This window comes from Patiria miniata, unplaced genomic scaffold (genome assembly GCF_015706575.1).
Source record: "Patiria miniata isolate m_02_andy unplaced genomic scaffold, ASM1570657v1 HiC_scaffold_1, whole genome shotgun sequence".
Lineage (NCBI taxonomy): Eukaryota > Metazoa > Echinodermata > Asteroidea > Valvatida > Asterinidae > Patiria > Patiria miniata.
Window position 1 is genome coordinate 9617315 of NW_024037047.1, and position 16535 is coordinate 9633849.

The 16535-nt window shown below is 39.7% G+C and overlaps 2 protein-coding genes across 2 annotated transcripts; one reads left to right on the forward strand and one right to left on the reverse strand.

Annotated features, from left to right (window-relative positions):
* The first annotated feature begins 86 nt into the window (after positions 1–86).
* LOC119722687 (cytosolic endo-beta-N-acetylglucosaminidase-like) lies at positions 87–9019 on the forward strand. Its single transcript, XM_038192939.1, has 13 exons — positions 87–252; positions 1786–1981; positions 2751–2899; positions 3061–3215; positions 3726–3874; positions 4122–4287; positions 4412–4515; positions 5508–5616; positions 5763–5953; positions 6320–6456; positions 6577–6781; positions 6937–7063; positions 7470–9019. The coding sequence occupies exons 1-13, from the start codon at positions 174–176 to the stop codon at positions 7869–7871; spliced, it is 2169 nt and encodes a 722-aa protein (XP_038048867.1). The 5' UTR covers positions 87–173; the 3' UTR covers positions 7872–9019.
* On the reverse strand, positions 8921–16297 carry LOC119722678 (hepatocyte growth factor-regulated tyrosine kinase substrate-like). The gene is made up of 15 exons (XM_038192928.1): positions 16128–16297; positions 15490–15574; positions 15218–15293; positions 14446–14538; positions 14190–14310; positions 13801–13922; positions 13465–13589; positions 13149–13332; positions 12904–12957; positions 12674–12715; positions 12341–12514; positions 11900–12107; positions 11605–11777; positions 11130–11387; positions 8921–11018 (listed from the first exon to the last, which is right to left on the reverse strand). The coding sequence occupies exons 1-15, from the start codon at positions 16270–16272 to the stop codon at positions 10443–10445; spliced, it is 2436 nt and encodes an 811-aa protein (XP_038048856.1). The 5' UTR covers positions 16273–16297; the 3' UTR covers positions 8921–10442.
* Positions 16298–16535: the final 238 nt, after the last annotated feature.

Genomic DNA, 16535 nt, shown 5'->3' on the forward strand with positions numbered 1-16535 from the left:
AGCGCCCTCTGCTGACACATCTGGAATTATACCTAAACGTCTTACAACTATTTACAAACGGTGTGTAGAAGTACAGTGGAAACCAGACTAATTTAAAGTCCTGAAAGCATTTTTAGCAGGCGTCCTTGGAGACAAACCCTGGACTTGAAAAACATCCTCTCCAAACATCTGCAATGGCATCGGATGAACTCCAAGCGATTATTACGGAATTCCAGACCAAAGTGAAAGTTGAGGAAACACCTCTGCAACTTGGTAAGAGTTTGATTATGTACGATATTTGGGGGGTCAGACAAGTCGACCGTTGAGACAACTCGACTCGGGTCAAGTCGACCGTTGAGACAACTCGACCGTTGAGACAACTCGACCGTTGAGACAACTCGACCGTATGTTCGATAAATGGAAAGACAAGTCGACCGTGGAGTGTAATGACATGAATGACATATGAGGTTTTTTGTTGTTGCATAAAACAGACCCGATATAGCGCAGCGTGATTGTCTGTGCACACCGTTCGTCTTTTTGCCGGGCCTGTACGCCATCGAATTCTACGCCCATTTGCCGGTCAACTTGTCCGTACCGTGCACGGTGACATCGTTTGTGCCGGGCCTGTGCGCCCACGTGCACCGGCCGCGAGCAGTCTCAACAGTCGAGCTGTCCCGAGTCGAGTTGTCTCAACGGTCGACCTGTCTCAACGGTCGAGTAGTCTCAACGGTCGACTTGTCCCGAGTCGAGTTGTCTCAACGGTCGACTTGTCTGACATTCGATATTTGGGTGTATATTGTGTCATGTGTGTGAGTTGCATGATTTTCAGTCGTTCACCATGTTCACTTAATTCCAAGTTCCTTTCTCCACCTGCCACTGCCTGCAAGATATGAAACCTTTCTGGATTTAATTTATTTTACTTCAAATTCTTAATTATGATATGATTATTAACAATTTGGAAGCAGTTTTGTTTGCCTTTTTGCATGCAGTTTTTTTTGCCTAGATTAATAGCAATTCATTTGTTTCATATTCAAACAAATGTGTATTATTTTAATAACATTTTTATTAACGAGTCCAAAACTGTGTAGGATTTAGTTTATTCAGTAAAAAATGTGGTCAAAGTACTGAGTGCAAGAATAACACCCTTAGAAGTAGTGGTTCCTAGCCCGACTGCGTCTGGCCGTACAGTACTATCGCAAGCTCTGTAGTACGGCCAGACTCAAGATTATGAATATGCATTATCAGTTCATGAACTCGTGTTTCGTTTGGCCAGCCGCCCCGCACGCCTGACAAACGTCATGAACTAAATGCATATTCATGATATTGCCCAAGTGTGCCCGCATAATGCATACATTACAACGCGGCCGCCATTTTGAAATCGCATGGAGGAACATTTTCAGGACGATATTTGTGGGAGATGATGACTGAAAGTCATCATTTGGCCAGTTGGATGAACATTTTAGATAAAAGAACGTTTTTTCGAAAAGGTATGGGTTCGTCTACGACTGTAAACCTTAACTTTGGAAATTTCTGTCCTAGATGAGAAGATAATCTCGATCAGAATCGGTAGCAAAATCGCTACATCATAGCCATTGACAGTTCAGCGTTTAGGGAAGCATTGGCGGTCTGGCCGTACTACAGAGCTTGCGATAGTAGTACTGTACAGCCAGACGCAGTCCGGCTATAGTGGTTCCCTGTTCACCTCTGTACACGGAATTCCCAAGGACGGAATCTCTGATATAAAGTGACATTGTGTTATTATTTTCATGTAATTATCAATCATGTTTATCTTTTTATGTGATTTAGAGGGAAAGTACGAGCCAATCACATCAGAGCCGATATGTCAACCCCTCAAAACCATGGAGGATGTTCTGACTTGGAAACCAGAGGGAGATGAATTCAACGTTCCGATTGCTGAATTGGCTGGGAGGGCGGAGCCTAGTGAACCCCGCCCCCGGACGTTGGTGTGTCATGATATGATGGGAGGTTATGTAGATGACAGGTAAGTACATATATAAACATTGAAATTGTGTAGAATTCAAAGTTCTTAAAGGCCAAACAATGTAATGTTTTTAATGCTATCCTTAAAAATGCACCTCTGTGTCCTATCTAATCTCATTTCCAATTTTCATTTTGCTATTCTGAAGGGTATTTTGGTGTTTTTTGTTTTTTATGCAAAATACAAATTATATATTTATGAGCAAAACGTGATATCATTCTGGGCAGAAACAACAATGTTACAGCTATTAGCACAAAAGTTGCTGTCATAGATTTTCTTTTCCTTGGTGATTCATTATGTAAGCATATATGGCAGTAAGCCAATGAGCAACCCTTTCTCACAAATGTTTTAAATGAGCAAATTTTGGGTTCTTAATTTGAACAGAAAACCCCTAAACTGAAAAGTGTCTTCCTGAAATGACATCATGACAACAGTGCCCTCATCAGTTGTCCAGAAAAGTATGGAAAATGAATTTCAATAAAATTAACCAAAAAGTGGTGTTAAATAGTTTTCACACATTTAAGAGGAGTAGAAAGTTGCACAAATGTGTTCCAACAGAAATTTCATCGCATAGACCCTTTAAATATTATAGTCAGTATAGTTATAATCGTTACAAATAATTTTTTATGCAGTAGGCCTATTTCTTAACTCCCTAGGATGTGTGAAAAATCATATTAAAAGTGGCTGATTCGCAGTGACGTTGTGGTTATTGTATGAATGCATCATTCTACATTTCAGCAACTTGGTCTTATCCACTGCATTTTCTTTGCAGGTTTGTGCAAGGCGTTCCTAAGACTGACTGCTATCGCTATTACCATTGGCAGTACCTGGACATGTTCATGTATTTCAGTCATTACTTCGTCACCATCCCACCCCCTGGATGGACCAATGCAGCTCATAAGAACGGAGTACCAATGCTAGGTAAATCATTACGAACATTTTGTCAAGTTGGAATATTTCGCAGGACATTGAAGTATGGTTTTATCATATATTTTTAAGTATTTTTTTTAACAGAGCTCAGAAGCCAGCAGGATACAATGCTTGATATTGTCTCGTCCTATCCATGATTCTTTACCACCCAGGTACCGTGATCACTGAATGGAACGATGGTTTCCAACGGTGTACGCAGGCCTTTGCCTCAGAAGCCTCCTACAAGGCTCTGGCTGACAAACTGGTAGCCATCGCCAAATACTACAAGTTTGATGGATGGCTGATCAACATTGAAAACAAGATTCTGGTTTGTAATACGATTGTGTTTTTCTGAAAAATGTTTTATCACTGACACTCACAAAATCAGGTCTTAAAAAGAAAGATATTGACACCAAATGTAGCGCACATGTAAAAATGTAAAAAAAAAAAAAAATCATCTTTTTCTTACCATTTCCACATTTATGTTGCATTTTTGTAACATTCCAAAAGCAAAAGTTTCTTAATTTAAATTCTCAAATCTCAGATGAATTCCTTACATAATTTAAGAAAATGCATTTGAAATAGCATTAAGAAAACAATACCTCTGACTGATTGTTACAAATTTTCTTTAAGCACCTTTGGCCTGTTGTTCCAAACCCAGACATTTTTGTTTATAAAATCTTACCAATTTTAGCAGTTTATGTATTTGAGTTAAATTTTCTCATTAAACTTGTGTGAAATTGATCCCAGTTATGCCCTGCAATTCACATTTTAGACTTGATTTCAAAAGCTCAGCATTTTCATTGTGAAGTGTATTTTGTTTTGGTTTTGTTATTAGCCGCAACACATGCCTCAGCTGGTGGAATTCATGAGATACCTGCCCAGCAAAATGCATGAACATGTTCCAGGGTCAAAGGTCATATGGTATGACAGTGTCATCACAGATGGGTCATTGCGATGGCAGGACATGCTGAATGACCTCAACAGGTGAGTAAGTAATGACCTGTGTGGAGTGTGACCCTCTATTGAATCCAACAAGGACATGGCAGGCAAAAATGTAAACATGAGTATAAATTAAGCCTCATGAAATACTGTGTTCATTATGTCATTCCTGTCCATAAGACATTTTGTGAATTTGTGTTTTATTTATTTTTTTTGGGGGGGGGGGGGCGCATCCAGTATTTTCCTTTTATAATAGCTGAAAGTATCTGTCTGTCGTGATTCTATTTGTCAGGGTTTTCTTTGACGCATGCGATGGAATCTTTCTCAACTATACTTGGAATGCTGCCAAGTTAGCAAGCAGCGCCACAGCAGCAGGGAGTCGACAGTTTGATGTGTTTGTGGGCGTGGATGTCTTCGGACGGAATTGCTTTGGTGGAGGCGGTTATAACACCAACAAAGTATGCTATATAATCAAAACTTGAAGATTTCCGTATTTTAAATTCACTTAGTTTAAATGCAATGTGAAAGAAAATCTAATAAATGAATAATATTTTATTATAATATAATATTTTCTCTTTTTAGGCCATGTCTGTGATTCGGCAGAACAACCTGTCAGCTGCTATATTTGCTCCAGGCTGGGTGTATGAAAAGTATGGTGCTAAGGAATTTGTTACAAACCAAACCAAGTAAGGATATTTATTAGATTTTCACATTAACACCAAGTCATGTTAAGTTTCCCGCAAGAACTTTTTGTTTATAAGCAAATAAAAGTTGCTTGCCTCTATTAAGCTTGTGAGTCGAAGATTTCAATTCCCTTGATTGCATCTTGGTAAAACTGACAATGAGCACTGGCTTTGCAAACTAGTATATATTTGGTTACTATTGACTAGTATATATTTGGTTACTATAGATTGGACAGATCAGGAAGAGAAAGTAGGTGATATGATGCAAACAGGAAATTTCAGGGGAAACAGGAAATATAGAGGTCAATAGTAATGTCGAAGCTCAACTATTCCATACATTGGGTATAATGATAGATTATGTAAATTTATTCTGTTTAAATTTCTTTTTATTTCAATTTTTTTATAATCTTTTATGAGGATAGTCCTTTTCAGTTAAAAAACCCCACTGCTTTCTAAAGGAGCCCTAGAAAAGCCCTATAAATTGAAGACATATTCATTAATTGCACTTAACAATTTCCCAAACATGTTTTTATTTTCTGTGTTTATTCTTGCATATAAATGTATAATTTTGTATGCCCTTAATTTGCAAGATTCTTCATTGCCCATTGGCAGGTAATAAAAATTCCATGGATTGTGCATTGTTCATATGTAGCCATCAGTTTGCATTCCATTCGAAAGCAAGTGCAGTTTCTCTGAATTCAAAATAACATTTTGACATGAAAATCCAGTCCAACATGTTAAATCTGTCATTCTCACTACTTACGTTTTCATGTTCATGGCAAGTAGGATTTGAGGCTTTGCATGGTGGAGATACTAAATAATGAAAAGTTTGCGGAAACACCATGTGCGAATAATTTCTCAACTAAGAGAATGGTTCTGAAAAGAACCAGAGGTATAAACTCGACGTTCCGGTCAGTATGCTCCGACCGTCTTCATGTTCATGGCATTTCCTGTGTACTTTCAAATCACATTATTTATGTTTGACTTGTGAACAGATTTTGGAGTTTACTGGATGAATTTCTACCCACCCATGGCATTGCATCGTTGCCGTTCTTCACCAACTTCTGTCAAGGATTTGGAGAGATGGGCTTCAGAAATGGCCAGGTATATAGGCAAAAAATGTTCTCAATTTTGTCAATTTTTAGAGGTGGAGACTTATTCAGGAAGAGTTGGACAACGCAGCGTTTCCTCTTGTTTGTCCATGGAATCTGCACTCAACCAATATTGTATTGACTTGTCTTTGTCTAAAGGCTGTGATGAATAAAGCTTGGTGCAACCTGAGCGCGCAGCAGATACAACCCACCTATGACAATCATCAGTTTGACCATGCACAGAGCAATGGAGGACAGCGTATAGCTCATAGTACAGAGGATGGGTACAGTGGAGGAGGTAGTCTGTTGCTGAGCGGCTACTTGAATGCAGGAATGGTCCAAAGCTTCAGGTATTTATTTTATTTCTTCCTGGTAAACAAACCAAGGATTCCTCAAAAGCACCCAGGTACTGTAGCTTGCAAGTCTGAAGAAACCTGTAGAGAGGAGACATTGAGAAGAAATCACAGTTTTAGAGGTGGGAGGAAAACCCCAGAAGAATATTCTGGGGAAAACACACGGAATCAGGTAGGGACTGAAAATCCAATCCACATGTGATCTGGGCAGGAATCGAACCCGGGTCCCAGTGGTGGAAGGCGAGGAAAGTAACATCTACTCCAACCTGACTCTATGTACATCAGCAACAATGCCTGGAGTTGCGGATTAATATTCTAGTAAAATGCTGAGAGAGTTTAGTTATGGGTTTGTTTTCTTTACAGAGTGTTTGACACCAATCTGGCTGTATCCCACCCACTACTCCTATCCTATTCCATCAAACCATCGCAAGGTGTAGATGCATGCATTTACCTGAGACTTAGTAACAGCAGGGAAAAGATTCTGCTCTGGACAGCTGCAGGTCTGTGAATTTCAACCATTTTAATCATTTTGGAATGCTCATTGGTAGAACACCCGTGTGGTGTTTCAGTGGTCACAGGTGCTGGTTCAGTTGATATTTATGTCTGTCAATTTTCATCAGATGCCGGTAAAGAGAGTCAGCTCCCAGTCAGTGCCTACGGTCTTCACGAGTCTGAACTCCTTGACCCTAGGCTACCCCAGCTTGTTGGGATCACTGACCAGTGTCGGGCCTTCGGACCGCTGGTTGGCCGCAGTCATAAAGCCATGCAGGATGCAGCGTTAGGAATGGATAGTCAAGGTACTGCATCAGGTGGATGGAAGACAAGGTAATTAACAGGAGTTGAACCTAAAACCATTCAATTGCAGTTCCAGTGTTGTGCCCTCTTGTTGTTTTTGTTTTATATTGGTTGAGTATGATATAAAAAATTCTTAACTTGATAAAAGCTTACTAAAGTCAAGAGTATTGTTTGTTTTGCAACAGGCATTTTCTCCTACCTGAAAGTTGCTTCTCTGCCGATAGTAAAGTAATTGAGATGGGTGTGATGTGCTTCCCTAAAGCAGCTGATGGAGACAAGATTTCCTGCAGTCTCAGACTTGGAGAATTGAAGGTATTCATATTTATCTTGGATTGCTTTTTGTTCTCGTGCATAGTGTTTTTGTCTTGTCCTTCCTGTTGCTGTGTCAGTGTGTGTCCCTTGTGAGCACGATAACTTGATGAATACTTGACATATCGAGGGCAGCGTTGGTTTGTGGATTGGTCATGTGTCTAGTGAAGGCCTAGTGAATTTGGGATGGAGGTCAAAGGTCAGTACAATTTGAGAAAAACGTTCAACAATTCAAATTTGTGTCTATTTTGACAGTTGCGTGCAGGATATTTGTATGCAACTCAAAATAAACTTGATTAATATATGAAGTGCACGTGTTTGTTTGGTTTTTTTGATAATCTTGTCTATAATTCGGTAAAATTTATAGTAAAATGTCAATCAATATTTTGTGCTTGTTCACTTCCTGTAGATTTGTGACCCTTCCGCGCTGAGAGATCAAATGACCCAGGTCACTGACCTAGAGTGCGTTGACCTTTCCTGGCACCCACCTCTACCCATCTTCACCAAGGGTGATGCATTCTGGTCCCTCTGTGCAACTCTTCGCTGGAACTACACCCCGGATACGCTTCACTTTGATGTCTACTGTCAAGGAGTCCATCGTGATCCCAACCAGTCCCGCGATATTAAGGAAACCGATACCATCTTCATTGGCCGTGCCCATGCTAAGACGTTCCGCATCTGTCATCTGCTGGTGTCAAAGGTCGCAGGCAATCAACCTAGGTCATTGGAGTTGATTGTGCAACCCACAACGGCTGCTGGGTTTGCTGCACCACTGGCTAGCGCTACTAGAATCAAGGTGATGTACTCCTAAACATAATCATGGTGCTGTCTGTAGCTAGGCATTGTGCCGTGTAAGTCTTGGCATGTCTACCATGGCAGTTTGTGGTCCTAGGAAATTTGCTTACAATACCTTAAAAAAGTTGCAGTTGTATATTACATTTTAATTCGAGAATTATTTTGTCTGGCTTTATAATGCGTCTCAGTAAAATCCTAATGTTCCTTACATTTTGTAGAAATTCTTCCTTTCTTTTTATTGTTATTATAGACTTGAGATTTTTTTTAATCAGTTATTTGAGAAAGTACAATTAAAAGCTTTCCAAATCACCTGATGAATAAAGGAAACTTTGGAGAAATAATTATTGGCTATTGTTTTATAACCGAGTCAGACTGAATATTCATTTTAAAATCTATCCATGTCATTGGATAACATGACTTGCTCCATAGCAGTAGGCCGAGTGTTATTTTCTCATGCATTCCGGCAATCATCATTGGAATTATTGGAATATGATCAAACCATAAAATGATATAAGAGTTGTATAAATGTAAGTACATATATGGCCACACCAAGTATTACTGGCATGAATATATTTGCTGCTTTTAACAAAGAAAAGTTCTATTTTGTAATATCTCTAGGGTATTTGTGACAAAATCAAGCACGTTTTAAGAGTCTTCAATTTACTGAGTATTTCAGTGTGCAATATCAAGTTGTTACAAAATGCTTATTGCATGCATATTAAACTTCTCATGTAACAGGAAAAATAATTAAAAAGGTTGGTGTGATTATTTTAAAGCTGTGAAAAATGTTCACTTTGTGCCTTTAATAATGTCCTGGTACATGTACATGTATAATGAAGAAAAAAATGGTAGTACAAGTATGTGAAGATAGAAATTTACAAAGTAGAAAAAGTGTATATCTAATGAAGCAAATTTTATTTTATGACATATTTGAAGTGAAATACACTGATGTTAAACTGTGTCAACTTCTAATTACATTGCAAATATTGGTAATACAACGTACATCACAAAATTTGCGACGCATGACAATTTGGTTAAGAAGGAATCGGCCTTAAAATACTGAAGTTATCGATGTATCTGTATGCATGATTGTAAAGTTGGATTTCTTTTTGAGATGTGCACTGTTGGTTGTAAAGAGGCTGAATAAAACAAAATCAAGTCTAACTGTATCTTGAAATGGAAGTGGTATTTCATAAACAAAATTAAATCATTCTGAATTATTTTTTGGCAAACATTTCTAAATAATTGGGTTTATAATTGTTTAATTGCAAAACGACGGAAAACCCCCAAATAACAGGCCACTACTTCAAATCAATATAAGGATTTTTGGGTGATACTTTAGTTTTTTAGTTAAATTCATAATAGCAGTGTACATCCACACGCCTTACAAACACCAATGTATTAATAGCATACATAATTAATGTCCAGAATATAAGGAAAATGATTCAGAATACACCTTTATCACAATACTCTATTTCATTTTAAAGACTGTTCATTACACTTTGCGACTTCAAAGCTAATAAATTTAAATGTTAAACTGGAACTTGGAACAAAATTAAAAAGAGTTTAAAAATTAAAATTGAGAAATTCACCATGTAAACATGCTTTTGAATGATACAAAATGCTTAAATACATCAAGCACTTAACAATTGTAGCAATTTACAGGTCTACATGCAACGGTTCATTTGCTTTTCCTAATGTATCCGATTCACATAAGCATTTTTGAATGTGCAAACTATTGTCCTTTCATTTTTAAGGACGTTAATGTGCATACAGTACACGCGTCTTACAGGTAGTGTGTACAACAAGCTGCCAATTCTTGTTCACATGTGTATCCCACTGGCTGAAGTGAATTGGTTCTGATATTTATATTTTGGGCCCCGTCCCTCTGAGATGAATATTAACACGTCCCTCAGGGACCTGAGCTGAAGATGTTTGCTTTCACATGTCCTGAATATAACATCTCTTCTGGATGAGATGAAATCGCAAAGATATTAATGTTCAATCATGTTCACTTTGATTGATTTTCCTGAATTTTGTGTACCAGCTTTTTTTGTATAGAGGGCTATAAACATTAATCAAAACATGTACATGTAATAATCATGACTTTGTAGACATACTTCTGATATACTTGTACAAAGCTACTTCAGGTCTCATTAAGATCTACATGTACTTGAGAAATTTTCAAGAGCTTGAAGAGTCTTTATTTATCAATAAATGCACTGGTTATAGGTACAGATTACTTCACCGTTAATTGCTAAAAAATCAATGCGAGTGAACTGCCTTGTCAACACCCAAGATTAGAAGACAGTGATAAAAGGATTAGCCGTGATCATTTTGGACAATGTCGATGAATTTGGAATTCAGATATAGCTTTCATAATTAAATTGAATGTAGCGTTAAACGTTTGAGGCTGCACATTCCAATCTACCACTGAAAAAGTATCGCATCTCTGAATCAGTTTAAAGTAATTACTTTTCATTTTCTGTGTGCATGTACATCCTAATTTATTCAACTGTTAGTCAGAATGTTTGGACTACACTGCTGAATATTAAGTCATTTTCTGTCACCGCTGGTGTCTGGGGTTCTAGTCAAAGGATATGAGAGATGCTTCTTGGGGTTGGTTTTGCTGGGGTTGTGTCTGGGCCTGTGTGACAGGTTGTTGTCCCTGGTTTGCTCCATACTGCATATCTACCCCAGGCTGTTGATACATTCCCCCCTGGGTGGGGGCTCCGTACTGCTGGGTAGGGGGTAAGGAGGATGCCATGCCTTGCATATTGTAAGGATTGTTAGCTTGGGGAGGTTGTTGCTGCTGTGGTTGGGTTTGGTAATCCAGTGAGGAGAGGGGCGAGTAGGTACCACTAGGCGGGCCCTGTGAGGGGTGCGGCTGGGTGGACGGGGGTTGCTGATGGTACCCCATAGGGTAAGCCCCACCCTGCGGGGGTGCTTGCTGGGGGACTTGCTGGGGGACTTGCTGGGGGACTTGTTGGTATGATTGCTGTGGTTGTGGATAGGCCTGATTATAACCAGGTTGGGTGGTGGATGGGGGTTGGATGGAGGATTGAGGTTCCATGGCAGGGGGTGGGGCAGAGTATGCCTGCTGTTGGGGGGTGTAACCACTATGGGCGGGGGAACCTTGCATTGAAGAAGGCGGGCTGAATGTCTGCAGAAAAACAAAAAAAGTACAAGAATTGAAGACATCCAGAAAGGCTTTTCCATATCAACCAGAACTTGAATAAAACAAAAATGTTAAAAGGAAAGGAAAGTTGCTAACCTGTGGAGGTGGCGCATACTGGCCAGGTGGCATCATAGCCCCCTGGGGTGGGGGTACCATCCCCTGCTGTTGTGACATCATCCCTTGGGGTGGGGGAGCCATCATACCACCTTGAGGTAGCTGCATGCCTGCATAGGCTGTGTACTGGATCTGTCGCATCTGTTGCTGTTGTTTCTGTTGCTCGTGTCGCATCTGAAGTTCTCTCTCATGTTCCTGCAGTCGCTGCAGAGCTTGCTGCTGCTGGAATTGCAGGTACTCCTGGTGAAATACAGAATAGAAAGGACAAGAGTAACAGAGGTTTACTCTCATGGACAGCTATTACTATTCCTTCCCAGCAGACTATAAATCTTTCCTGAAACGAGTCGTTGCTAAGAGAGCAGCCCTGCTGCAACAAAGTGGAGTCTAAAAAAATGGAACTAAATGTGAGGATTTGGAAGACCTCAGACTTTTTGCTGAGACCAGAAGACCAACCCACCTGTTTCTTCTGTCTCATTATCTCCAGTTTCTGAGCCAGTAAGATCTGTCTCTGTCTCTCGGCTTCTTCTGCTTCACGTCTCTTCTTCTCTCTGTGATCATCTCTCAATGCATCCAGTGCTTCTCTAGCGTCGTGAATCTGAGCAAGCTTGTCCTGAAGATTCTCCATCTTGGCTGAAGAAATCAAACAAATCAAGAGTTATTGCAATCAATGATCTCATTTCTAATGGCGTATTGCAACAGATTAAGCAACAATGAAATTCTTGGCATCTAGTGTTCCTGTCCTGATGTCATACCTCTCTTGTCTTCTTTGTCTTGAAGTAGGTTCAACAGCTGAGGATGCATCTGGGTGAGTGTATGGAACAATGTCTGGACTGACGTATCGCTAGCGATGCTACGACCACGAGATGAGTCACTCTTCATACGATTGACAAAGACGTCCATGTTGGTAGACAATGCTCTCAAGAACTCAATGTCATCTGGTACCTCACCGTTTTGGGCAACCTGTCAGAGAAAACAAAATTTCTTGCACATCACTTCATGTCAAATTTGCAATTTTTAACGTGAAAACTAATCTTTTGGCATTTTTAGCAGGGATCATTCTTTGCACTTAAGAATGAAACATTTTAAGTCCACATACTACTCGCAAAAAACTATTTGAACAACTATCTGCTTAGAATTTATAACAGTGCAACTGCAAACAGAATGTTGTATTGCTAAAAGGTCTGGTATCCTACCTCTTGCACCTTACTTGTAGCATACATAGGCTGTGCAGACACAGACTGAGCTAGGGGCGGGGCAGTAGCTGGTGTAGGCTCAGGGGCGTTGGCTGGCGCTGAGGGCGTGGCCGAAGCTTTGACGTTCTCTTCTTGCTTCTGCTCCCAGTAGGAGCGGTTCAAATAACGAGCAAGCTGAGAATATTTTTTAAAAAACGGGTTTTAGTTTGTGATTTACTTGAATTAATTATTGGTATATAAGAAATATATACCCAAGGGTTTCTTGCTCAAGCAATCACTTAACACTTACGTTAATATCAAGAAACAGTTCAAATGTGGAACAAAATCGTTTACCTCAGGGTCTGCTTCTGGATCCATGACTGGAGCGGAGGACGTCTGCATATGGAAAAAAAGTACATTTCATTCAGTCAACACAATCATTCATGTTTATCCAATTCGGTTTTTTTCTCTTCACCAACACCCACACCTCAAAAACTTCAACACCTAGTCTTTGAATAACCTGGTCGCCTGAAATGAACGGACAAGTAATCATGAGGGACCAAAGGGGGGCGGGGCTAACTCACCGCTGGGGGAGGAGAGGACCTGGGTCCACTACTTCCACTCTTATCCTTGTTAATCTGAAATGAAAGAAAAAGTTTTTAAAAAATGATAAATGTGACTGGGTCCAGAAAATTATTTCTGGTTTCAAATTGTGTTGTTAGACTCAAACGAAGAACCAACAATAGGCCATTTAAATAAAATGGGTAGTAAAGATGGCACAGCTATGCACTGTAGCCACATAAAACTCAAGTGTCTTGGCATAACATACGATGTGCTTGTTCTCTGCAGCGTCCAGCGACAGCGCCATGGCTAGTTGTAACTCCTCTTCTTCCTGTAACTCTCTCTCGTTACGCTGCGGTGGGGCCTGGGATTGCTGAGCTAAGGGACTGTTCAGATACTCAGAGGGAAGATCGGAATCTTTGTCCCCGGAACCAGAGGTTGTCTCAGTACGGCTGACGAAAAACAAAAAGTGAAAATGGCTTATCCAAAATTAAACAAGCAATTTCTTAATTTTCCAGCAGCATCAAATATTTTCTGTGTTTAACAATTTCAAGTGTTCATACATTCTTAAGTATGACTCTTACCTAGTCAGCTTGCTGTAGCAAGGGTCACACACCCTGACGGCTTTCTCAATCCCAAACTTGGGGATAGGCAGCTGCTTGGAGGAACATTTGCTGCAGAAGAGCTGGCCGCAGTGACGACAGTGATGCTGTGAAATTGACATAAACGTGATGCCATTGTAACAAAGATGTACAATTTTCCAGAAAATTGGGAGTGCAACAGGGAGTTAGTAATAAAAAATGAGACCTTGCATCAATGAATCAGCCATCCTCCCTTGCCCTGAAGTTGAATGATTCAACATTCTATATAAATGGTTTACTTGGCATTCTTTCCTCATTACATGTGGTTTCTTGTCGTACCTTTCTCTGTACAACTCCAAATTCAGTGCGGCAGGTGTGACACCTGTCGCCATCAACCCACTCTGGGGCCTTCTCTGCCATGAACATTGCGTCGCTCTCTCTCAGGGGTGGAAAGGTATTCCCTGAAAAATTGAAATAAAAATGGCAACTATCAATTGAGGCACATTTAACATCCTGATGTATTAAAGCATACTATAATGTTACCATTTCATTTATGGACTTTTTAGCAAGTATTTTAAAAGCGAAGCTTTTGAACTAGGGTAGTTCTGATGTCTTAGTGGCTTTACATCAGAAGTAGTAAGCAGGAGATCGTACCTTTAAGTCAAACTTTGTTGGACACTAAGATCAATCCACAATTAAAATTTGAAGTTTGATACTTTGTTTCCTACCTTCTCCCTTTAACTGGTTGAAAGTTTCTACCACAATCTTGAGGCCGGACTCATTCCTGAAAGCATGAGCCCAAGCCTGGATCATCTCTAGCGCTTTGTTCTTCACGCCATCGTTACTGGACTGTCAAGAGAAATGTATCACACAAATTGGTCAGACACTGTAAAAGGAACGTACAGTGAATCAGCTGGTGGAGACACACAGTTGTTCATAGTTCAAATGTTATTTTCACTATCAATGTTTGGAATTATAACTCACCCTTGTCAGTTCCTTCATGTCATCCATGAACTGCTTGCAAGCAATCTCCTCATGAACTGTTGCCCCACAGTTCTTCACACATGACTCCAGAACCTGATAACATAAATATAAGAACATCAATATTCTCTATCATTACTACAGTATTTCTATTTTATGGTATTCACATAGTCCGAAATTTCTACCACTCACATTTGGGACTCTCAATACTGGGTATGAGATTCCCAAAACTTAACTGAAAATATGTAATACAAGAAAATAGACTGGCACATGAAACAACCAGTCCAACACCCCTTTAGTACGGCATCAGTCAACTGTGTCAAAAGAAACATCGGGTACCAAACTCTATTTCTACACATTCTCTCCAGTCATGCCACCAGACTACTGAAGGGTCAATCTTTTCAAAAAGTTGGATGTGTACCAGTCTAGTCTTAGGCTTCAAATTGAAATCACCTTGCATCACTCTCAGGTGCAAAATGTTGAAGAAAGGTCGCCTTTAAAAACTGAATTGAGACCTCAACTTGGCTGGTGAAATACTGAGGACCTTGTCTTTGCCTCATCAAAATTTTGGAGAAGATTATTGACTAAAGGGGGGGGGGGGGTAAAGTTGGCCAGATTTTGTTTGCATGTTTTTCAATTTCAGCACTCAAGGTCCCAGTTTGGTATTCACATTTACAACATGTCAAGTTTTGGATTGGCCAAAATAAAAGTAGCTTTAATAAGAGAATGATCTCTGAGCATACTATATGTAAGACTAAGAGATGAGTTTGCTTACCTGAAGAGCATACAGGGTCACCCTTGGGTTTTTATCAAACAGCTTCTTGCGAATAGCATTGATGACATACTTGCCACTATATTGAAGAAAAAAACATTACACAAGCGTAAACCTTCCTAAATATGCAGCGTTTTCTGTGATATAATTTACCAAAAAATTGGGAAATTAATTAATTATCACAACTGTATTGGATTTTAATTAACAAAACAACTTCTATTCAGTTATTTTGATATTTAATACATTCAATGAATTGATCTGAATGCAAAGCTTACGTGACATCTTTCTGTCTGACACAATCACATATCTGCAGGGTAGCGTCCCAATCAGGCTCCAACAACAGCTGACTTGTGGCCTTTTCTGAAATCAAAATTGAAATTAAAGTTTCAACGTTGCTGTTTATAATATTGATAAAATAATTAATAGTGACAGCCCCCCCCCCCACACTTAAAATTAGGAACAGGAAAACAACTTGTTATTGGCCCTTCTTCATTTCCCTTCAAATATGTCCAATAAGGTGTTTCTTGGTAGCGCCATCTTGTTCATGGGGTAAAAAGAACACGCGTTGCTAGTCGCGGGCGCATTTTGGAATGACTACATGATGACTTGGAAGCGCCAAAGTTTTCCACTGACGATACGTACACAGCAACGCGTGTAATTACACCCGTCGACAAGATGGCGCATAATTACCACCTTATTCTTATTGTACATAAAGCGATCATAACCATAAAAAAACTGCCAGGCAGTAAATAGTAACTACCAATTAAGCCCATTGAAAAAGAAGCCTTAGACAAAACGATGAGGACCCCCCCCCCCCCCATGCCCCCGGATTCCGGAACAAAAACAAATCACAAAAACAAAATCCAAGAGTATTTTCATAAGTTCCATAACGACATTTTGTCATATTTTTTACCCAATGCTCTGTCGAATCCGCCTTTTCCTGAAGATGAAAACATCGTCACTAGTATAATTTGGACTTCTAAATGACTGGCAAAATAAACTATGCTCCTGTTATTGTTAAAGGATAATCCGCGGTGTTCAACGCAAACTTGCTGCATACGTAATCTACAATGGAACACTGGTACCCGCGCGCGCGACATCAAACCATAAGACCTTTGAAATGGTTATCAGCTAAACATTACGTCATTGACCCTAAAATAGGTCATGATAATGCAGACGACGATGATACATTCCTTCCTCCATGATTTCAGCATGATATTTACTGTCCTTATTTTTAAATCACACCTAGTAGATCCGATTTCCCAAGATTCTTGATCTCTATCAGTATCAATAAAAACCTATTGTCGATCAAAATTAACGT

What these genes read in the sequence shown, in the direction of transcription:
- LOC119722678 (XM_038192928.1), bottom strand. Translation starts at nt 16,272, where the DNA reads ATGCAGCAAGTTTGCGTTGAACACCGCGGATTATCCTTTAACAATAAC. An exon ending in GGTCCTCTCCTCCCCCAGCG is followed by an intron (nt 12,716 to 12,903) that starts GTGAGTTAGCCC and finishes TTCCATATGCAG; the next exon opens with ACGTCCTCCGCTCCAGTCAT. An exon ending in AGTATGCGCCACCTCCACAG is followed by an intron (nt 11,019 to 11,129) that starts GTTAGCAACTTT and finishes GTTTTTCTGCAG; the next exon opens with ACATTCAGCCCGCCTTCTTC.
- LOC119722687 (XM_038192939.1), top strand. Translation starts at nt 174, where the DNA reads ATGGCATCGGATGAACTCCAAGCGATTATTACGGAATTCCAGACCAAA. An exon ending in GCGGTTATAACACCAACAAA is followed by an intron (nt 4,288 to 4,411) that starts GTATGCTATATA and finishes TTCTCTTTTTAG; the next exon opens with GCCATGTCTGTGATTCGGCA. An exon ending in TGGGCTTCAGAAATGGCCAG is followed by an intron (nt 5,617 to 5,762) that starts GTATATAGGCAA and finishes CTTTGTCTAAAG; the next exon opens with GCTGTGATGAATAAAGCTTG.